At 39.7% G+C, this 25,088-nt stretch overlaps 1 protein-coding gene across 2 annotated transcripts in view; it reads left to right on the forward strand.

Annotated features, from left to right (window-relative positions):
- The window catches only part of LOC139389269 (MAP kinase-activated protein kinase 5-like), a 62,703-nt gene extending 40,197 nt beyond the window's left edge, over positions 1–22,506 (forward strand). Inside the window, exon 15 of one of the 2 annotated variants that reach the window (XR_011629395.1) lies at positions 17,904–22,506. Coding sequence is in view for 1 of the 2 variants with exons in the window: in XM_071135831.1 (XP_070991932.1) it covers positions 17,904–18,138 (235 nt within the window). In the remaining variant the exon portion in view is untranslated. The remainder of the gene's footprint in view (positions 1–17,903) is intronic. The other variant, XM_071135831.1, reaches the window with a different exon arrangement.
- Positions 22,507–25,088: the final 2,582 nt, after the last annotated feature.

Raw genomic sequence — 25,088 nt, forward strand, 5'->3', positions numbered from 1 at the left:
ATTTACTGTGGGAATTGTGATTGAATCAACGTAATATTAGCCACTCAACTCCTCAACTGGCAGCTTAATTAAATAGTACCCGCAAAACACCAGTCTCAATGTCAACAGTGAAGAGGCGACTCCGTTATGCTGGCCTTTGAGGCAGAGTTCCTCTGTCCAGTGTCAGTGTTATTTTGCCCATCCTAATCTCTTATTTTTATTGGCCAGTCTGCGATATGGCTTTTTCTTTGCAACTCTGCCTAAAAGGCCAGCATCCCGGAGTTGCTTCTTCACTGTTGACTTTGAGACTGGTGTTTTGCTGGTCCTATTTAATGAAGCTGCCAGTTGAGGACTTGTGAGGCGTCTGTTTCTCAAACTAGACACTAATGTATTTGTCCTCTTGCTCAGTTGTGCACCGGGGCCTCCCACTCCTCTTTCTATTCTGGTTAGAGACAGTTTGTGCTGTTCTGTGAAGGGAGTAGTACACAGCGTTGTATGAGATCTTCAGTTTCTTGACAATTTCTCGCATGGAATAGCCTTAATTTTGCAGAACAAGAATAGACTGACGAGTTCCAGAAGAAAGGTCTTTGTTTCTGACCATTTTGAGCGTGTAATCGAACCCATAAATGCTGATGCTCCAGATACTCAACTAGTCTAAAGAAGGCCAGTTTTATTGCTGCTTTAATGAGCACAATCGTTTTCAGCTGTGCTAACATAATTGCAAAAGGGTTTTCTAATGATCAATTAGCCTTTTAAAATGATAAACTTGGATTAGCTAACACAACGTGCCATTGGAACACAGGAGTGATGGTTGCTGATAATGGGCCTCTGTACGCCTATGTAGATATTCCATTAAACATCAGCCGTTTCCAGCTACAATAGTAATTTACAACATTACAACATTTCCAGCTACGATAGTAATTTACAACATTTACAACATTAGTCTACACTGCATTTCGGATCAATTTGATGTTATTTTAAATGGACAAAAAAATCTGCTTTCAAAAACAAGGACATTTCTAAGTGACCCCAAACTTTTGAACGGTAGTGTATGTAGGACATGAAGCTGAGTTGAGATGATGGTTTTAGCAGTATTCGAGAAGTATGATCAGCAGAGGAGGTCTTATCATTGTATACCGTTGAGCTCATTCTTGCCTCTTATTTTAAAGGACAAATAATGATAAATTCCTGACACAAGTTTGAGAGTTTTATTAGACTAATCTGAGGTGATCATTTCAGAAATATCTAGGTATGAGCCATAAAGGAGTGCTCTACATTGTATGTGCAACGTCTCCTCTGTGTCTCATGTGTTTCTCTTATAATTACTACAGAAGCTATACACGAGCTTGATTAATGAGATATGAGACAATTGAGAATTTCATTTGTTAGCATTAATTTGCCATATTATTAATTATGATTACCTGTTAAAAAAATAAGAATAAACTGATACAGTTCAACAAATGTATTCAACAGTGATTCACTAACAGTATTCAACTTGATTATATTAACAATGCATCTCACTTTTCATTCCCAACACAGATTGGGTTCCATTGACTGTAGGAACGTAAATAAAATTAATATACAGCATATGCTCTTGTACCTGATTTAAAACATTAGGTAAACCCCAAAATAATATTGTAGAGATGAAAATAGCCAGTTGTCACCCACCAGATGTAGTGAACAAAAAGTTGAACCTACATGTGACACCAGTAAGCCCATAACAGTATGTTCTTAAATGAACCTTATTGCACATTGTACACAAACAAAAATATTTTAGTAGTCACTACTCTGTATGTACTGCTCTGGACCTTCACTTGTTGATGAATGCCTTCAGTTTTGCTTCATCGATTCCGGTCCAACCATCCAAGGTAGCACAACGCAAAATGTAGGCTGGAATATATAAGTATGTAAAACATTTCATGAATATTTTGACAAATAACACGACAATTCTACTGAAGGACTCAGTATGCAAAACAGACACATCTTAAAAGGACATGGGGGAATTTGGTTTGTTTTAGGTGTATTTAACTTGATTTGTTCTGTTATAATCTCTACACGGCACAACCAGAAGAAGACTGGCCACCCCTCATAGCCTGGTTTCTTCCTAGGTTTTGGCTTTCTAGGGAGTTTTTCCTAGCCAACGTGCTTCAACACCTGCATTGCTTGCTGTTTGGGGTTTTAGGCTGGGTTTCTGTACAGCATTTTGAGATATCAGCTGATGTACGGAGGACATTTGATTTGGCTGATGTACGAAGGACATTTGATTTGACTTGATTGCGGTGATGAATTAGCAAATAATATACGTAAATCCTTTTCATCGAGAATCAATCCTATTTTGCTGTAAGCAGTTAAGTAACAAAGTAACCTAGCTTTGAGAAAATACTTACTTAGAATTCCGCTGACCTTTTTCCGGTTCGAGGACTAGCTTCCCTTCGGGGATATGTGGGAGAAATTAGGTACATATATGGATAAATATATTGTCCTATATAATGGCATTTGCCATTCTGGTAAGGTACATTGTCTATTGTATAGGACAGGAAGCCAGAGTGGGGCCATGGGAGAGGGCAACACCTAGGGCAGCTGGACATACAAAGGTCAGAGGTTATCTAAGGAGGGGGTCAGCCAAAGGACCAATTGATGGATTACAGACATCAATCACATCACAGGAGACAAGTCTGTTTGATCTTAGACAACCATATGAAGAGAAGGCGACCAGAACAGCTAGGCACCCTAAAGCTAAAGGAGATGAAAGGGACACATGGAGTTAATTACAGGGTATGAACACAGGCCACAGGAAAGGGGAATGTATAGTATTTTTAGTATAGCTGAGCATGCTAAAAACAGAAGAGACACATAGTCTGCTGACCCTAGATAACACACAAACAGGAGAACGCATTAAGCTGAGTGAAGGGTCAAAGCAAGGGTCTTGTCACCATTAGGATCTAATGGAAAGCAGATGGGGGCGTTATTGGGCTGAACAAGCAGGAAGCACGGATTGGGATGTAACTTCATTTGCATATGGGAGGGACTTATATGGTAGGTGTATAACTCAGAGCGAGGGCTCTGAAAAAGTGTGTGTGTTCCGCGGACCGCTCCGGCTTATGATACTGTTGTATTAAAAGTCTATATTGATTTTCACAAAGTTCTTGGTTGTGTCATATTTGAACCAATTTGCCACTACATAATTGGCGAGCTAGCCAGGAGAATTAGGGACTGAATAACGTTCTTGGCTGGCAGCGGGATCTTTGGACGATCTGGGCAAACAAGGGTGGCCACCCAGCTAAGGTAAGACAACAGTGAAATGTTTGCGTAGATCGCTTCAGAGATCCTGCCTCAGCAAGAGGAGCGTCAAGTAGGTCTCTCTCTCTCAAATTTCCTAAAAACTATAGAAACGAAAGAACTTTTTGAAATTCAATGAATTTGCATGCATGTGTGTAAGCTTGGAAATTGTATAATGAATGTGCATGCATGTCTAGTGAGTAAGTAGGTGGGGGCTGTGAACTTCGCTGGTGTAGGGTGTGTTATTCTGGCATGTTGGGGCTGGGATTGGGCACAGGGTTACAGCTACCTGCTTATAAGGCTTGAATAAAATAAGTAGTTATAGAAGTCCTGCGATACCGCTTCAAAATATTTACCAGAAGGTCTGAATGGGTAGGTTACTTTATTGATAAGTAATCCTGCGATACCGCTTCAAAATATTTAGCTGAAGGACTGAATGGGTAGGCTACTTTATTGATAAGTAGATAGATAAACATTCATGGCTACCGCTTCAAGGAAAAGGTCTGTACGGATGAGTATTTAGAAAATAAATACACATGGCTACCGCTTTGAAATGAAGGTCTGTACGGGTGAATATTTAAAACACAGAAAGAACGCTGGCCTGATTGTGCGACGTTCAACTGAAAAAGGAAATCCTGCGAATATAAAACGCTCCGTCTAGCTAAACGGGGGTTTATAAATCAGTAGGTCGCGCCACGATATTGCTCTAACGTAGAATAAAGATCAATACGGGGTGGATGAATAGGATATGAAGACAAGCTGATCCGATTAGACAGTAGTCTCGTCATGTCGTAAAAATCCTATAGGATAATACCAGTTTATGTAGAGGAAGTGTATTAAACTAGGGGATAAACTATAGGTCGTTTTTAGGTAAAAACGAAGGGTATGCGTGAAAAATCCTATAGGATAATACCAGCTTATGTAGAGGAAGTGAATTAAGTTAGGTAATAAACTGTTTTGTTTTTAGGTAAAGACAAAAGGATTGAATGAATGCTGTAATATAATTATTTGTGATGAATGAGCAGATTAGAAAGAAGAGGAAGAACAGGCTGTGTGTCTGTGACCAACTGGGAATGCGCAGGCCTCTCTGACAGTTAACTAAGTGTAATTTGAGAAAGAGAGCGCATTTAACTCTCACTGGGAAGAGGAACGAAATCGATAAATATTGGGCAAGATAAGTTATACATAAGCATAAAACATTGACTGGATAATGAGTTAAAAGACCATTGTAAAAATTACAATAGGTGTTAAAAAGAGGTATTAAACAAGGCATGGATAGTATAAAACGGATGCGAAGTAGGAAGAAATAACTTACAAATATACAGATAAACTAAAATATACTGGTTAAAATAAATCTAGGCTAAAGTGAGAATTGCATGAAAATAGAAGTCTAGAACACATTGAAAATATCACGAGCCCTGTAAACGAAATAGGAGGCTGCAATTTAAAAATAGCCTCAGGAATTAAACAGTAAAATAGGCTAAGAGAGAATATAGCAAGCGGATAAATAAAGAGATAAGAAAGTGCAGACATTATAAATAAGCTGAATTAGAAGGAAAATTATATGAAATAGGATTTAATACATTGAATAAAGTTAAAGTAATAGTATAAGCAAAGATAAAAACACAGTGATATTTGAGGTGCTGTACTAGAATAAGACATTAAGGCTTCTGTAGTATTCAGTAATACAGTTGTAGACATTATAGAGTAGGTTTTAATAGGAGGTATTAAGTGATGTGACTAATAAATTATTATTTGAGAAAGTAGGGTAGATCTACCTTGGAAAATAGTAAATAAAGTATATAATGCGATGGGAGAGTTTAGGAAAAATAAATAGTGGCATGGAAACAAATGGACTGTTTCTCCCTGGAATATAGAGATAGCGAAATTTAATAAAGCCATAGAGTCGCTGAAAGAAGCGCATGTTAATTCTACCAATTCGATTTGAATATGAAGGAGCGGTTTGCTACAATGTAGGGCAACATTACCCGGTAAACAGGATAAATAAAATAATGAATTGGAACGATCACATAAAACCATAACAAGAAGCTTAACTTACCAGCGTTTTAATGTTAATTAACATTATATCATCAGAAATACATTACGATGGGGGAAGTGTAAGAAGTTGTAGAGCAGGGCTAACTAGTGTGGGGGAAAATTAGTGTAAGATGACACTGGAATGCGATAGCAGAGAATGCAGAAATACAGGAATTTACACCTGTTTTAAAAGAACAACAACTGATCGTTCTAAGGTTAGTACGAATGAAGTTTTCACCAAGCGGTGTATAGTCTCTGATTAATCAAAAAGTGGTTCATAGAGAGTACAGTTTATGTGATGAAATACGTACTAGATCACGTTTTACCTAACTTATAGTAAGGTACCGATGTAATTTACAAATAGCCCCACTCGGAGTCGTTTTGCATTAAAATGGCGGTTTCAGTGGTGATAAAATGCGTGGAGAAGTTGTTATTAGCGTCAAAATACGGAAAATAAACGTATATGAAAAATCACAAGCGTGGTAAAAAATAGTTAGAAGAAAAGCAAATTGTAGAGTATGGGTGTATTCAATTTCTAAGGGTAGGATACAGATGGCCGAGCAGGGGGGAATTGTGCGTTCTGTGCATGGCTGGAGCTTCTGTCGCATGCTCGGGAAATGTAAGGTGATTTTAGTATATGTAATACTATTAGCTTGCTGATTTAGAGGGTGGCATGGTGAATGTTAACGAAATGTACATTTCTTTTCCAGAAAAAAAGGGGTTACATTTTCTCTGGTCAAAATGTCATTGGAAACTGTAGTACTGAGGAAAGCAGTTAGAGATATTTTGGCCACTAAAAATCTTAGTATCTGGTTAAGGCTATAACTGGAGTTCCGGATAAGTGAGGCCGGCTCATGTGTATTCTTGGCCTATATGCGATAGTGGGTTTCCTTTGGAAGGGTTTTTTTCAGTTCAGTTTCAAATTGGGTATGCAGAAGGATGGAAATGTTTTTGAAAATGTATTTAAGTTGTTTCTAAAGAAAGGAGAGTGGAAACATTTTAATGGTGTCAAATGCCCTGAACCCTAAGAATTTCCATTGAAGATTGATCAACTTCACTAGAAATTGTTGGAACAAGTGGGATTTAATTATAAAATGATTGAGAAACACCAGTCTCTATTCAAAGTGTACAATCACTTTGAAATTCCATTATTTCCTTGGGAAAAAGATGAAGAGTTGTAATCTTGAATTGACTAGTTATTCAAATAGGTTTATTTTTATTTAACATGGGGTTATAGGAGAACATATCAGTTCCCTGGGGTTATGGTCTTTGGGTAAATACAAAATGTGCTTTGTTCATTCTACATATAAAATGGAAATATATGTAAACAAGGGATAACAGTTACTCCAAATAGGTTATTGGAGTGGGGGTTTCTGCAAGGGTTATGATGATAACTACATAATCTGTAACTCATCTGAGAGATCGCCAGTAGAATAAGGGAGTTATCATGGAAATGTAATGTCAGAATGCATTAATGCTTGGGAGAGACTATCATAACACCAAGTGGGTGTGAAACTCAAACCCACCCTACTGGCTGAATAGTGTGGGACAACTGTGTCTGATGACCTGTATCTGGAATGATATGTACATGGAGAAGAAAGACTAAAGGGGATTGGGATAATTACCTTTTATTTCCAGGCTACTCATGACAGAAAAACAGAGGTAAAAGGGTGCATGGTAAATATAGATATTACTGGTATTAAACGTTTTTAGTATGATGTTAATTATTAAAGGGTAAAGATGTATTGAATTGAGTAGGTCAAATTTGAGTTAAAGTAAACACTAAGGACTGTTATCCTGAATATTGGATTGGACAATTAAAAACAACATTTAGTTATGTTTTGGTTATAGGACTGTTTAAATTTATTAGGCCTAGGGAAGCTCTGGAAACTAATCCTGAGACAGGGTGATTGACAGAATTCACAGAATATTAAATTAAAGGTTTTTGTTTCTTTTATTTTACAATATCATAGTAATTGGAGTGATACATTGGAATGACATAAGTAATTGAATAAAAAGTATAGTCTGTTGTGTGATAACACCCAAGGATGAAGAAGACATTACAAGAAGACATTACAAATAGTGGTAATTTATTGCAAATATGCAGTTATTATAATTTACTTTACCATTTTTCTTGTTTGGTCAATTTATTTTTGTTTTGAGGAAAATAAGAGTGTATATTGTTCCTGAGGAGGGACTGATATAAATTGACTAAAAATGATTTGAGAATGTTTAAGTATGTATCAAACTATGGAAGGAAATTAGGAGTAGTGACTTATGTGTTATGGGTTAGAAAAACTGTAACTACATTGGGGGCTCATATGAAGGTTATGGTAACAAGGGGGGGGTGTTATTTCTAGAAACAGTGTATATAGATAGACAAGATAATTCACAGAAAAGGAAGGACAGTTGGTTTTGTAAAAATATAGGGACAATTCTAAAAGTAAATAGAACATTACACATACCTAGATTATGGTAAAAGTAATAAGTAGTGGCATTTTGAACACTAGAGCAAAAGTTTAAGAAGCTTAGGATTTAGTTTTGTTAGGATTGGATATTCTTTCAACTGGAAGACACTTGACTGATTACATGTTATTCTTGCAGCAGTTACGGTAGGGACCATAATTTGGCTATCATTATGAATATTTTTGTGGCAAGAGGCCAGGTATTTAAGACAGAATGTTTACATAGGGCTGTTATTTAAAAATTAAGATTTAGTGATCTTGCTCTAAGAAGAAAGTCTGTTGTCAGGAAATAACCCATGAGTTAGTATGTATGTTCCCAGGAAAAGACGCCAGATGGAAGGGCATGGGCTGAATTCTGGAAACTGAGTGTACATCAAGATACACCGGGCTGGGGATATACTTCTTACAGCACCTGCAGTGGTAAAGATTGTCATGTCTCTCTATGATGGGTGCATAAGTTTCACAAGAAGTAAGGTCCAGCTGAATAATGGGTGAGCTTGAAAACACCATGACAGAGGACGTGAAACAAAACAAAAGAGAGAGAGAGAGACTAGATTCTACTGTAGACATACTGGGTTGAGTTTGGGGGTTATTTGTTTTATTTGATAATGTATCATGTGAATAAGAATATATGTTAGGGTAGTTGTACTCTAAACCACATGTTGAAGGCTCAATGTGGAAGCCCATTCCGTGTTAAATTACTTTAAGAAGGAATAATGTTGATTAAGGTTATGCACATGTTTATCAGTTGAAACAGAGCAGATGGGGAACTAAGTAAAAAATGACATGGTTTGGGAACACCTCTCAGAACCTGCGGCCGAAAGGGGAAGACTGGATGAAAGCACGAGGAAGCCAATTAGGGCCTCCATTTTTGTGGAGTCCAGCAGAAAAGTATCCTGGAGGCATAGAGTCAGGTGAAGAGAGAGTGGGAATTGTCATGGTCTCAGATTTCAGTATTCATGAATACAGTCATGCATAACACATAACATTGTCAATACTGTTATGTTTTGTCCTTTGTTTTCCAAGTCTTATGTTTAGGAAACCAGATGGAGAAGGGTTCTCCAGCTTCAGCTGGAATGTCAGTTTGTGTGATGAGTGATGGAAGTAAGAGAATGTATGGTGTAATCATAGAACAGAGGCCATAAGTCTCTAAGTATGAATGCCCCACAGAAAGAAGGCAGAAATCTGAACCAGGATGAGAGGTTCCACATCTGATGATCCAAGGGGACCAGAAGGATCTCTCCCAGTGATACCAGGAGATCGAGTCTACGTTTGAGTGTTCCGAAGGAAGTGGGATCAGCCGAGGAGGGAAGGACCCTACGAGGTGGCAACAGCCACAAACACGGCCGTCCAAGTGAAAAAGGAAGCAAGACGTGGTATCATCTAAACCACTGCACCCGAGTCCCGACGGAGAGAAGGACACAACCATACAGAGATGAGGACACAGAGGATGCTGATTCACCAGAAGGGACCCCGGAGGGAGCAGGAGCAGCGGAATCGATCAAAGCGCCGGGGAGGAATCAAGAAAATGGCAGACCAGATACAACAAGTGCATCGGCTAACACACTCAGAAGAACCGACCAGGGAAAAAGAGCCTGAAAAGAAAAGAGACAAACAACCAAAGTTTCCTCCAGTTGGGCCAGAAAGCCCAGAAGTGGGAGGGGGTAACATGTCTGCCACTCCTGATGATATACTTGTTGGGGCAGGCTTTGTTGACGGAAGCCTTCTACAGTGGGACCCCGAGGTATCGCCTAAAGAAGGGGAACATCTCTTCCCTGAAATGGACGCCTTCCCAGATGGAAGCCCAGTTCGGGCTGAGGAGGGAACAACAGGCGAAGAGAGTGGAGGAGAAGCCTTACCAAGAGCAGAAGGAGAAATCTTGCAAGATGAAAGAAATGGGGATTTCCCCAAAATTGACTTTTCAGCTCTTGAATTGTCTCCATAATGAACAATTGAAGTTAGACCCATAGAAGAACAATGATATTGACATAACAGAAGTAACAGTGAACGCTAGAATAGCAACAACAGACTCACGCACAATCAAGATGTTGGGTGGAAACAGGAAGAGAAGAGAGGAACCAGTCAAACAATCTAAAAAGACTGACAAGGTTAGAATCTCTGTCCCACCTCAACATATAACTGAAACAGGAGAACAGAAGACAAAAGGATAAAACCCTTACCGGAGATTGCATTCGGTGGATGGACACATCATCGAACGAAGAGAGAAGTCATTTGGGACTCAAAAGGATGTGACCTGACGTTAACCAAAGAAGTAGACGAGTGGGTGCTCACCATGAATCAGATTGAACCAGTTGAAGGTGAAGAATTAATAGGTGAAATAATGAGAACAAGATTGACTGAAGGGAGTAGTTCCTCAGTCATTCAGAATTGGTCTTACGCCAATACCTAAACAGGAAGAGCCTGTGGTAGCTAGAAAGCATCAGAACCAGGAGGGTTCTTTATTGACATTTTGAACTTTTTGACTAACTCTAATGACCTACCTCAAGATAAGAACATTGCAAAGATGACAGACAGACATACCAGACTCTGAACCACTCAAGGACACCACATGAAAAGAATAGTGAAGAATGAGTGGTACGAATGGGCTAAGTATACAGCAGAAATAAACATAGAATGGACAATTGTATTTTGTGTAGAAAATCACCTTTGTCTGATCTTTTGATAGTACCTGAACCTGCATCATTTGAAGAATGTGTTAAATGTAAAATGTTCAATATTCAGAGAAAATACTACATTCCCTTGTGTGACATAGAATGTAGGGTTGCTCGAGGGAGCACTAGAGGCAGAACCATGTTAAACGAGACTGGATTAGGAGACAAGGATTGTGCTGCCTATGACATTAAAACTGAATTAAATGGACCTCAATTAGACAGAAGTACTGTGGTTAAAGGCAAATATGAAGGTTTGTACAGCCATAACACCGAAGGAATTGGTGTAGGAAACACCACTGTAGAATGTGATACTATTTGGGTACTAGAGACTGCAGGGGTTCGTAGGAATAAAGATAAAGGGTTGGTGACGAATAGAAAAGGGTTGTGTGGTAAAATAACTCAGGTTGCGCCATCTCTTATTATGCTAAAAAATCAGGACAGAAGTATTGCGGATAGTTTCTGGATGTGTGGGAATGACAAACTGTTGAATGTACTGCCAGATGGATAGACGGGTCTTTGTACCTTAGTTAGAGCAATTCAACAGGTAGTCATCATGGGGTGATTTAATAATGGTTATGTTAACTCTAGAGTTAAGAAGGCGTATGAGAAAGACACTGAGGTATACTTTGATGCAATTGGACAGCCTAGAGGGGTACCTCGGGAGTTCAAGGCAAGAGATTAAGTTAAATCTGGATTTGAATCTATATTTTTGTGGATGACACCAAATAAGAACTTAGAGTGGATTAATTATATATACTATAACCAACAGAGATTCATTAACTATACTGACTCGGCTTTAACGGCGTTGGGGAAACAGGTACAGGCTCCCAGTAAAATGTCTTGGCAAAATAGACAGGCTCTCAATTGGCTTTTGGCAGAGAAGGGTGGAGTTTGTGTTATGTTCGGGGATGATTGTTGCACCTTTATTCCCAATAACACTGCGCCTAATGGATTCTTTGCTGTCGCTATGGCTAAACTTAAAGGGTTAAGAGAAGAGGTTAAGAAAAATGCTGGGGTGGACTCTCATGTTTGGGATTGTTTGGACTTAGCATTGGGGAAATGGGGAGCCATGTTTGCTAGGACGGCCTTTATGCTGGAAGGGGGGTTATTGGCTCTGGGTATTGTATTTTGTTGTGTTTTACCCTGGGTGAAATCACTTGTGATCCAGACAACGGTTAAACAGATGTTTGTAAGTAGAGCTGACACTCCGGTGATAGATGATCCTGTGCCGGGTAGGCCAGGCCACTATACTGATGAAAATGGACAGTTATGCTGTCATTCCAAATTCATAAGAAAGTCAACTGATGCATATCCACAAAAAGGGTCATTTCCGTAGTAAGTACAAGAGGTGTTATGTAAGGTCTACTTTTGCTCACGGCCTTGTGTTTTAGTATGTTTTGTCAAATGTTTTTATAGGTATATCAATGAATATATCTGGTTTCTTTTAATTAAAAGTTAGTTTTGCCTTCTAAAATGCTAGGTTATATTTAAAAACATGTAGGTAACAGTGGGATATCCCGGTTACAAGTGTCTACGGACCATGTCCTTAATCTTCTAACAGAGGTTGGTATTGATGGTATCACGGTTGTTGGAGAGGTGTCTGAGAGGGAGAATCATGTGGAAAGCTTAAATTTAGAATGATGTGTCAATTTTATTTTGTAACTGCATGGAGGCCTAGTGTTTTCTCATATTCAATTTATTATTTGACTCATTGCTTTATTATATATATTTTTATTTTTCGCGTAGCTGAGAACCTCAGACAAGGTTATGTATTTACATGCTCATGCTTTAACAAAAGATAATGTATTATTTTTTGTTTCTATACCGAACTAGATATTTTACTCTTATGAAATACTAGAGATGTTTGGTGTAGGTGATTAGGAAGTTTTATTTTTTAATAATTTTTTTATTTTTTATTTAAAAATATTTTTTTTGATAATCGACTGTTGATATTATGTTCCATATGTCCTTTTTAAGTTTTTGGTGCTTATTAAAGCACCAGAGGGGGGTTATGTGGGAGAAATTAGGTACATATATGGATAAATATATTGTCCTATATAATGGCATTTGCCATTCTGGTAAGGTACATTGTCTATTGTATAGGACAGGAAGCCAGAGTGGGGCCATGGGAGAGGGCAACACCTAGGGCAGCTGGACATACAAAGGTCAGAGGTTATCTAAGGAGGGGGTCAGCCAAAGGACCAATTGATGGATTACAGACATCAATCACATCACAGGAGACAAGTCTGTTTGATCTTAGACAACCATATGAAGAGAAGGCGACCAGAACAGCTAGGCACCCTAAAGCTAAAGGAGATGAAAGACACCAAAAGGGACACATGGAGTTAATTACAGGGTATGAACACAGGCCACAGGAAAGGGGAATGTATAGTATTTTTAGTATAGCTGAGCATGCTAAAAACAGAAGAGACACATAGTCTGCTGACCCTAGATAACACACAAACAGGAGAACGCATTAAGCTGAGTGAAGGGTCAAAGCAAGGGTCTTGTCACCATTAGGATCTAATGGAAAGCAGATGGGGGCGTTATTGGGCTGAACAAGCAGGAAGCACGGATTGGGATGTAACTTCATTTGCATATGGGAGGGACTTATATGGTAGGTGTATAACTCAGAGCGAGGGCTCTGAAAAAGTGTGTGTGTTCCGCGGACCGCTCCGGCTTATGATACTGTTGTATTAAAAGTCTATATTGATTTTCACAAAGTTCTTGGTTGTGTCATATTTGAACCAATTTGCCACTACAGATCTTGCCATGGCGTCCAAAGGCAACTGAATTGACACATTCTTCCACTGAGACAAAATGGTCAAAAAGAAAATGAACAGACGCAAGCAATCTTGCTTAGATGCCTGATGGATGGCAGAATGATGAGAGGAACATGCCACTGTCAGGAAACAACTCTTGCTCGCCGGATGGCACCGATGGCCTTCTCTCCTGTAGCTAACAGTGTTTCTCCAATGATGTCAATGAGAGCGTGCAGCTCTCGGATCTGGACTGGGTCTGAGAGGAGACAATAGCACATACAGTACATTCATTATTATGTGTTCAAGGCCCAATCACTCTTCCAAAGGTAAACAAAACAGAAATGGGGTTAGAGAAGTTTTTAAAAATGATTTACAATTCAACATCACAAAATTTAAGTTTGATAGGTGACATGATATTCATTACCTATTCTCAAAATTACTTCCTCCATCCTTCCCTTGTCGCGGAGGATTTGTTCGACCTCGTCCCTACAACCATCACATGGCTGCCATGCGGCTGGTGCGTGCCGTCATACTGGAGCTGGTGCGTTCCATCCAGTGAGGGCTGGTGCGTGCTGTCCAACTGGGACTGGTGTGTTCCATCCAGTGAGGGCTGGTGCGTGCACTTAGATTGGGAGTAGTGCCTTTCCTCAGCTACAGTGTGTTCTATGTGCAAAGGTACTATCTCACAACTCGATGAAATCTTCACTCTTGCACAGACATTTAGAAACAAAACATGCCAATTTGAAAAATTTGCCCCAGGTGTTTTTTGAGCAAGAATTGAAATGAATTTTGAGTAGTAAGACATGTATAAAAGCAACAGATACCATTAATAAGAAGGGGCTAGAAGTGTCTTATATGATGAGCTACCGAGTGGCTAGGACAGGCAGGCCCCATACTATTGTGGAGGACTTAATTCTTCCTGCTGCCGCAGATATGGCTGGGGGGAAAGGCCCAAAAAGACTATACAGACAATTACTTCATCAAACAACATTGTTTCACAACTCATCAGTGACATGGCAGGAGATGTTTTAAAACAATTACTGCTTCGCATACAAGCCAGTGAATTCTATTCGTTCCACCTGGATGAGTCAACAGACGTGAAGGGCCTGGCACAGCTCCTGGTATATGTCCGTTATGTTTGAGGGGTCAATTAAGGAAGACATCCTCTTCTGCAAACCACTGGAAACCAGGACAACAGCAGAGGATATTTTTAAACTACTGGGCAGCTTTGAGACATAAAATGGACTTTGGTGGTCAAGATGTTGGTATCTGTACTGATGGCGCAAAAGCCATGACAGGGAGACATAGTGGAGTGGTAACACTGCAGCAACTGCTTGCATGCGCGGGTACACTGTAGTATCCCCGAGAAGCTCTTGCTGCTGAAGGAATGCCTGACAGCTTGAAAGACGTTTTGGACACTACAGTGAAAATGGTTAACTTTGTTAAAGAAAGCCCCCTGAACTCTCGTGTATTTTCTGCACTATGCAAAGATATGGGCAGCGACCATGTAACGCTTTTACAACATACAGAAGTGCGCTGGTTATCAAGGGGCAACGTATTGACATGTTTTTCTTATTTTATTGAGAGATGAGCTTAAAGTTCTTTACTGACAATAATTTTCACTTGTCTGACCGCTTGCATGAGTGTCTCACATTGCACGAGTGTCTCACATGACTGGCCTATCTGGGTGTTGTTTTTTTCTTGCCTGAATGATCTGAATCTAGGATTACAGGGACTCTCCGCAATTATTTTCAATGTTCGGGACGGAATTGAGGCTATGATTAAGAAGCTGGAGCTCTTCTCTGTCTGCATTAACAAGGACAACACACAGTTCTTTCCATCATTGTATGACTTTTTTGTGTGCAAATGAACTCAAGAATACAGACAATGTCAAATGTGATATAGCGAAGCACAGGTACTTTCCTGAAACGGATGACAAACAGCTGGATTTGTTATCCCTTTCATGCCCTGCCTCCAGTCCACTTACCGATATCTGAACAAGAGAGACTCATCGAAATTGCAACAAGCGGTTCTGTGAAAATTTTATTTAAATCAGAAGCCACTGCCAGATTCTGGATTGGGCTGTGCTCAGAGTAGCCTGCCGGGGCAAATTGCACTGTTAAGACACTGATGCCCTTTGCAACCATGTAGCTATGTGAGAGTTGATTCTGGCCCTCACTAGCATGAAAACCTAATACAGGCACAGACTGTGGAAAATGATTTAAGATTGAGACTCTCCAATACAACCCAACATTGCAATGTTATGAGCATCATTTAAAGCACACCCTTTTCATTAACCTGTGGTGCATTATTCACAATTTTCGATGAACAAATAAGGTTTTATATGTAAGATGGTTAACCTGTTTTGGCTGCAATCCCGATACCGGCATCAATATGACAACTACCAGTGAAAATTGAGGGCGCCAAATTCAAACCACAGAAATCTCATAATTACAATTCCTAAAACATACATGTGTTTTATACCATTTTAAAGCTATTCTCGTTGTTAATCCCACCAAAGTGTCCGATTTCAAATAGGCTTTTCAGCGAAAGCACTACAAACGATTGTTAGGTCTTCACCAAACCACAATAAGCACAGCCATTTTCCAGCAAAATATAGCATTCACAAAAACCAGAAGATAAAATTAAATCACTAACCTTGAATTATCTTCATCAGATGACACTCATAGGACTTCATGTTACACAATACATGATAAAGTTCATATAAAAAAAATTGAGTTTACATTGGCGTATTAGATTCACTAGTTCCAAAAACATCAAGTGATTTTGCATAGCCACATCGATTCAACAGAAATACTCATCATAAATGTAGATGATAATACAAGTTATACACATGGAATTATAGATATACCTCTCCTTAATGCAACCGCTGTGTCAGATTTCAAAAAAAGTTTACGGAAAAGAAATGCATGCAATAATCTGAGATGGCGCTCAAAAGTAAAAACACCACAGCCGCAAAGATGGCGTCAACATAAACAAGAAATTACATGATAAATATTCCCTTACCTTTGATCTACATCAGAAAGCACTCCAGGAATCCCAGGTCCACAATAAATGCTTGTTTTGTTCGAAAATGTCCGTTATTTATGTCCAAATACCTTCTTTTGTTAGCGCGTTTGGTATACATATCCAAACGCTAATTCTGGTCACCGTTATATCGGACAAAAACTTCAAAAAGTGATATTACCGGTTGAAGAAACATTTCAAACTAAGTACAGAATCAATCATTAGGATGTTTTTAACATACAGTTTCAATAAAGTTCCAACCGGAGTATTCCTTCTTGTCTACGTGAGCAATGGAACGCAAGCGACTACCATGAGGAAAAAGCGAGATCACAAAATGGCTGCTTGATGGACATCTGATAAATTCTGCTCTCATTCACTCCCACAACAACATAGAAGCCTCATTATAATTTATATTGATGGTTGACATCTAGTGGAACCCCTAGGCAGTGCAACATCATTTCTCAAGGGGATTTCATTGGGGACTCTGGTGAATACATACATACAAGCTCAGATTTCTGACTTCCTGTTTTGATTTCAACTCAGGATTTTGCCTGCCAATATGAGTGCTGTTATACTCACAGACATCATTCAAACAGTTTTAGAAACATCAGAGTGTTTTCTATCCAATACTAATAATACTAATATGGAAATATTAGCAACTATGACTGAGGAGCAGGCCGTTTGACATGGGCACCTTTCATCCAAGCTACTCAATACTGCCCCTGCAGCCATAAAAAGTGAAGCAACATTTCCCAAATTCCTGGGCTTAACTTCCCATGTAAAATTTCCGGAAAAATTCCAGAAATGTACAAGAAAGTTTCCGTCCCTTTACCACCCTATTCCCGTACCCCTTAAAACATTCAACCTCCAGCTGCGTACCCAGTCTAGCACCAGGGTCAGCACACTCTCAAATGCTTTTTGCCATCATTGTAAGACTGCCATACACACACTATACACTGCATAATATAAGAAAACGTACTATACATTTATTAAACATAAGAATGAGTGTGAGTTGTCGTCTCAACCCGGCTAGTGGGAAGTGACAAATAGGTCTTATAGGACCAGGGCACAAATCATTATTATTATTTATTTACATTCATCAAAAAGAGTTAGCTTATAACAGTGAACCTTTTTTTGTGGGATATAAATAAGGCAATTTTAGGTCTTGTGGCATAGTTTGGTTAAACTATCCCCAATTCAATGGAATTCTAACCCTCTGATTGCACAGTGAATTCTTCCATCACATGTGTATGTAGTGCACTCTTCCATCACATGTTCAGCTGATTCTCAAGATCTTGCACACTAATGAGATGCTATTGAGTCCACACTACTACACTGTCTGAGCCAAGGACTACATGCTTTCTGATATGTTTTGATTACAGTACTGGGTGGGGTGAATATATTTTATATGACACACATGATTTTTTGTTTACTAGTAAATAGTAGCCTACATCAAAGTGTGTTTTAAATCATTTCTAACTTGTTAACAATTTCTGCTAGTTAGTTTTTGCTACCATGTGGGTTTTAGCTTGCTTGAGTGTTAATTCACCTGTTTCTGTACATGTTTCATTTTAAAACATTTATCTTACAAATTAGTTGTTTAATCTAACTTCTTAACTATTTATCTCTATATGGAATTGTATTTGTTGTTTCTTTACACATATTTTTTCTAATCTTTACAGGAAAATGCCAATGGCACTATCTGATGTGTGGAGACATTTCACTGCAGCTAATGTAGAAGGAAAAGCTGTATACATTTGCAAATACTGTACCAAATCATATGTAAAGAATGCAACAAGGATGCAGAATCATCTGGCCAAGTGCATAAAGTTCCCTCAGCACTCACAACAAGCAACCTCTGACAAAAGTCCCTCTACCTCTAATCGAGGTGAAAATGATGAATCGGATACATTATAGATAGCAACAGCTCATGGTCCTCCTGGAATCAGAAGTTTTTTTTGACTCAATGGAGGAATGTAGTCAGAGAAATGCTGATGAATGTCTTCCTCGAGCTGTGTATGCAACTGGTTCACCTCTGATGCTCACAGGCAATGTGTATTGTGAGATTTCTGAATGTTCTTTGCCCAGCATATACCCCTCCAACCAGACATGCTTTATCTACTCAATTGCTGGATGCAGAGTTCAACAGAGTTCAAGCAAATCATAGAGAAAGCAGACTGTATTGCAATCATCTCTGATGGGTAGTCGAATGTTCGTGGGCAAGGAATAATTAACTATATCATCTCTACCCCTCAACCAGTATTCTACAAGAGCACAGACACAAGGGACAACAGACACACCGGTCTCTACATTGTAGATGAGCTGAAGGCAGTCATCAATGACCTTGGACCACAGAAGGTAATTTTTCAACCCTTGTATTGGTCAGCCTGTTGTGTGCTTTGGTGTGTGTGTCCCCAAACAAGGACCAGTTGCACTCTGAAGCGGCTGAATTCTGGAGATATACAGTGGGGAGAACAAGTATTTGATACACTGCCGATTTTGCAGGTTTTCCTACATACAAAGCATGTAGAGGTCTGTAATTTTTATCATAGGTACACTTCAACTGTGAGAGACGGAATCTAAAACAAAAATCCAGAAAATCACATTGTATGATTTTTAAGTAATTAATTTGCATTTTATTGCATGACATAAGTATTTGATCACCTACCAACCAGTAAGAATTCCGGCTCTCACAGACCTAGTTTGTTAGTTTTTCTTTAAGAAGCCCTCCTGTTCTCCACTCATTACCTGTATTAACTGCACCTGTTTGAACTCTTTACCTGTATAAAAGACACATGTCCACACACTCAATCAAAGACTCCAACCTCTCCACAATGGCCAAGACCAGAGAGCTGTGTAAGGACATCAGGGAAAAAATTGTAGACCTGCACAAGGTTGGGATGGGCTACAGGACAATAGGCAAGCAGCTTGGTGAGAAGGCAACAACCGTTGGCGCAATTATTAGAAAATGGAAGAAGTTCAAGATGACGGTCAATCACCCTCGGTCTGGGGCTCCATGCAAGATCTCACCTCGTGGGGCATCAATGACCATGAGGAAGGTGAGGGATCAGCCCAGAACTACACAGCAGGACCTGGTCAATGACCTGAAGAGAGCTGGGACCACAGTCTCAAAGAGAACCATTAGTAACACATTACGCCGTCATGGATTAAAATCCTGCAGCGCACGCAAGTTCCCCCTGCTCAAGCCAGCGCATGTCCAGGCCCATCTGAAGTTTGCCAATGACCATCTGGATGATCCAGAGGAGGAATGGGAGAAGGTCATGTGGTCTGATGAGACAAAAATATAGCTTTTTGGTCTAAACTCCACTCGCAGTGTTTGGAGGAAGAAGAAGGATGAGTAGAACCCCAAGAACACCATCCCAACCGTGATGCATGGAGGTGGAAACATCATTCTTTCGGGATGCTTTTCTGCAAAGGGGACAGGACGACTGTACTGTATTGATCTTGGCCAACAACCTCCTTCCTTCAGTAAGAGCATTGAAGATGGGTCGTGGCTGGGTCTTCCAGCATGACAACGAACAGAAACACACAGCCAGGGCAACTAAGGAGTGGCTCCGTAAGAAGCATCTCTAGGTCCTGGAGTGGCCCAGCCAGTCTCCAGACCTGATCCCAATAGAACATCTTTGGAGGGAGCTGAAAGTCCATATTGCCCAGCGACAGCCCCGAAACCTGAAGGATCTGGAGAAGGTCTGTATGGAGGAGTGGGCCAAAATCCCTGCTGCAGTGTGTTCAAACCTGGTCAAGAACTACAGGAAACGTATGATCTCTGTATTGCAAACACAGGTTTCTGTACCAAATATTAAGTTCTGCTTTTTGGATATATCAAATACTTATGTCTTGCAATAAAATGCAAATTAATTACTTAAAAATCATATAATCTGATTTTCTGGATTTTTGTTTCAGATTCCGTCTCTCACAGGTACACTTCGTACCTATGATAAAAAAATACAGACCTCTACATGCTTTGTAAGTAGGAAACACTGCTGATTTTGCAATTGACCAATTGATATAAATAACAATTCAATTCCATCAATCACTCATGATATAATGATAACTACAATCATTGCTTTATCTAAATTCAGTTAATTTAGTAAGGAGATAAAAATTATTGGATCATATGGATAGAAGTTAGAGATTATAAATTCTGGGGCCAGATTCACAAAATGTTACTTACTTTTTTTTGTATGTTTCTTAAGGAAAAAAATAAGGAGTTCATAAGAGTGCAATTCCTCAAAATGTTCTTAGGAATTCATAGTTTTCTCAGGAACTTTGTAAATATATTTCCTTAAGCACAGTTAATATCTTCTTATGTGGCATTGACATTAGTGACGCGCTTGTTGTAATATATATTTTTTTTAACCTTTATTTAACTTGTAAAAAGCTAGCTATCTGATAGACGCAAACAATGTTCTTCCCCAAAGACATAGCAAAACAAAATAATCTGTTTCAGTAGCTATAGTTAGCTAGCTAAGTGTAACCCAGTCCCGTCAAGTCATAGCAGCCAGATGAAGCCAGCTGGCTGCTTACAACATTAGTTTTGGGCAACAAGGTTAAGTACTTACCCACATGGATTCCAAAATCATTGCTAAGAATATTGAAAATGACTGCAGTTTCTACAGGTCATTGTTTTCAGGCTGGTTGGATTGGCGCTAACTAGGTACCAAGCTAAAGCTAGCTAGATACCCCAGAAGTTTCTAATAACATATGTATCAAAGATATTTGCAAACATTTTTGATCTTGCTTGTTTGATCCTAATCTAATTTAAAATGCTCACACAGACGTTTTCCCATTCGGTCGAACAAATAATGCCTTATTACCAACGCAGTATTGTACAGCTTTGACAGTGATCGTAATGGTGGCACTTGGCTTGCGCGTGCAAATTCAGAACACAAAACATTCTATAAATGCTTATTTGACGTGTCAAATAGTGTTATTTGATGTGTATCTTTTTTTGGCACACAAAGACCCAAACGGCGTTCTAAAGTTAAGTATATTTCCAAGAAGAAATCCTAACATTATCTTCAAGAATCCCATTTCTTGTTAACTTTTTTATTAGGAAGAAACATATGAAAAATATTAAGAACATTTTCAATAACTTTATTGAGAATGGAAACTTTGTTTTTATCTTTCTTCATATGTCTATAGTTAAAGAAAAAATGGCAGTTTGATCGTTCAGTGTATTCAGTTGATTATGATTCTTACCTTCTTTACTTATCAAATTCAAACTATCTGCCGGTGAGGGCCCATGTGGATCACTCATCAGCATCAGCAAAACAATGATCTCAATCCAATCTCCAACTTTCATTCCCGCCTGTCTTTGACTGGCGTCCAATTACATTAGGAAATTAATTATATGTTCTTTGAAATAAACGCAAAACAGTATATGCCCGGGTTGATTAGCTAGTTGCCATGGAGCAAATAGACTTTATATGGTTTTGTCAGGGAGCTCTTCTTACAAACTCATGGGTAAAAGTTGCATCAGTGTTTGCATGAGCTAACGAAGTAAAATAGCTTTATCTGTTTGTATTTGTAATGCAAGTTTATCACATAATATACTTCAGTCGAAGGCCCATGCATATTCCATTCCAATATAACATTCGCCTAGATGGTAGCCTTATGCATATCAAAAACAAAGTAATGTGTTTATGCACAACAACACCCGTAGTATTTCAGCATATGTGTGTACTGTTTATAAGGGAAAAATTCTTAAATTTTTTATTTGGTAATGCATATTAGTATTGCATCTTGAATCCTTATAAGATGTGTTAGGCCTAACCCGGATGTCCTAGCCGTGTCTGAAAACTGGCTTAGGAAGGCACCAAAAATCCAGAAATTTCCAACCCTAACTATAACATTTTCCGACAAGATAGTTGCAATCTACTGCAGAGAGCGCCTGCAGAGTTCTGTCATACTCTCCAGGTATGTGCCCAAACAGTTCAAGCTTTTACTTCTAAAAATCCACCTTTCCAGAAACAAGTCTCTCACCGTTGCCGCATGTTATAGACCAAAACAAAGTAAAAATACGTTTGTCTTCTGTGCCCATATGAATAACCCCTATGATTTAACTGGAATGATGAGTAAGATGTTCTTCTTCTATGTTTTTGTTTTATTATTTCACTGCCATACTGTGTTTGATCTTGTCTAGCCATCTTGTGTCGAGGACCACAATGGAAATGTGATTTTATTCATGTGCATGTATGGCTTTTAAGTTTTATGTGTGCTTGTTTTTTAAAATGGTCGAATTAATAAACTAAACTAAACCTTCTGTACCCTGGACACTATATGTGAATTGATTGCCCCCCATGTTTCTTCAGAGCTCGTACTGTTAGGTGACCTAAACTGGGACATGCGTAACACTCCGTCCTTCCTACAATCTAAGTTATATGCCCTCAATCTCACACAAATGATCAATGAACCTACTAGGTACAACCACAAATCCGTAAACACGGGCACCCTCATAGATATCATCCTGACCAACCAGGACATCAACCAGGATCTCAGCAATCACTGCCTCATTGCCTGCGTCCGTAATAGGTATGTGGTCAAACGCTCACCCCTCATCACTGTTAAACGCTCCCTAAAACACTTCAGCGAGCAGGCCTTTTTAATCAACCTGGCCTGGGTATCCTGGAAGGATATTGACCTCATTCCGTCAGTAGAGGATGCCTGGTTATTCTTTAAAAGTGCTTTTCTCACCATCTTAAATAAGCATGCCACATTCAAAACATTTAGAACCAGGAACAGATATAGCCCTCGTTTCACTCCAGACTTGACTGCCCTTGACCAGCACAAAAACATCCCATGGCGTACTGCTTTAGCATCGAATAGCCCTCGCAATATGCAACTTTTCAGGGAAGTTAGGAACCAATATACACAGAGAAATTTACATCCTGTAGCACAAACTCCAAAACCTCTGGGACACTGTAAAGTCCATGGAGAATAAGGGCACCTCCTCCCAGCTGCCCACTGCACTGACGTTAGGAAACACTGTCACCATCGATAAATCCACGATAATTTCAATAAGCATTTTTCTACGGCTGGCCATGCTTTCCATCTGGCTACCCCTACCCCAGTCAACTGCCCGGCACCCCCCACAGCAACTTGCCCAAACCTCCCCCATTTCTCCTTCACCCAAATCCAGATAGCTGATGTTTTGAAAGAGTTGCAAAATCTGGACCCCTACAAATCAGCTGGGCTAGACAATCTGGACCCTCTCTTTCTACAATTATCCGCCGCAATGGTTGCAACCCCTATTACTAGCCTGTTCAACCTCTTTCGTATCATCTGAGATCCACAAAGATTGGAAAGCTTCCACGGTCATCCCCCTCTTCAAAGGGGAGACACTCTAGACCCAAAACTGTTACAGACCTATATCTATCCTACCCTGCCTTTCTAAGCTCTTCAAACGCCAAGTTAACAAACAGATCACAGACCTTTTCAAATCCCACCATACCTTCTCTGCTATGCAATCTGGTTTCCTAGCTGGTCATGGGTGCACCTCAGCCACGCTCAAGGTCCTAAATGATATCAGAACCGCCATCGATAAAAGATAATACTGTGCAGCCGAATTCATTGACCTGGCCAAGGCTTTTGACTCCATCAATCACCACATTCTTATCGGCAGACTCAACAGCCTTGGTTTCTCAAATGACTGCCTCGCCTGGTTCACCAACTACTTCTCAGACAGAGTGCAGTGTGTCAAATCGGAGGGCCTGTTGTCCGGTGCCACAGAGTTCAATTCTCGGGTCGACTCTTTTCTCTGTATACATCAATGATGTCGCTCTTGCTGCTGGTGATTCTCTGATCCACCTCTACGCAGACAACACCATTCTGTATACTTCTGGCCCTCCTTTGGACACTGTATTAACTAACCTCCAGACGGGCTTCAATGCCATACAACTCTCCTTCCGTGGCCTCTAACTGCTTATAAATGCAAGTAAAACTAAATTAATACTCTTCAACCGGTCGCCTCCCGCACCTGCCCGCCCGTCTAGCATCACTACTCTGGATGGTTCTGACTTAGAATATGTGGACAATTACAAATACCTAGGTATCTGGCTAGACTGTAAACTCTTCTTCCAGACTCACATTAAGCATCCCCAATCCAAATTTAAATCTAGAATTGGCTTCCATATTTCGCACCAAGCATCCTTCACTCATGCTGCCAATTATACCCGCATAAAACTGACTATCCTACCGATCCTTGACTTTGGCAATGTAATTTACCAAATAGTCTCCAACACTCTACTCAGCAAATTGGATGCAGTCTATCACAGTGCCATCCGTTTTGTCACCAAAGCTCCATATACTACCCACCACTGCAAGCTGTATGCTCTCGTTGGCTGGCCCTCGCTTCGTATTCGTCGCCAAACCCACTGGCTCCAGGTCATCTATAAGTCTTTGCTAGATAAAGCCCCGCCTTATCTCAGCACACTGGTTCCCATAGCAGCACCCACCCGTAGCACGTGCTCCAGCAGGTATATTTCACTGGTCACCCCCGAAGCCTATTCCTCCTTTGGCTGCCTTTCCTTCCAGTTCTCTTCTGCCAATGACTGGAACTAATTGCAAAAATCACTGAAGCTGGACACTCATATCTCCCTCACTAACTTTAAGCATCAGCTGTCAGAGCAGCTCACAGATGATTACACCTGTACATAGCCCATCTGTAAATAGCCCATCCAACTACCTTATTCCCATATTGTTTATTTGTTTATTGTTTATTTATTTTTTCTCCTTTGCACCCCAGTATGTCTACTTGCACATTCTTCTTCTGCACATCTATCACTCCAGTGTTTAATTGCTAAATTGTAATTACTTCACCACTACGGCCTATTTATTGCCTTACC

Source organism: Oncorhynchus clarkii, chromosome 30 (assembly GCF_045791955.1).
Source record: "Oncorhynchus clarkii lewisi isolate Uvic-CL-2024 chromosome 30, UVic_Ocla_1.0, whole genome shotgun sequence".
Lineage (NCBI taxonomy): Eukaryota > Metazoa > Chordata > Actinopteri > Salmoniformes > Salmonidae > Oncorhynchus > Oncorhynchus clarkii.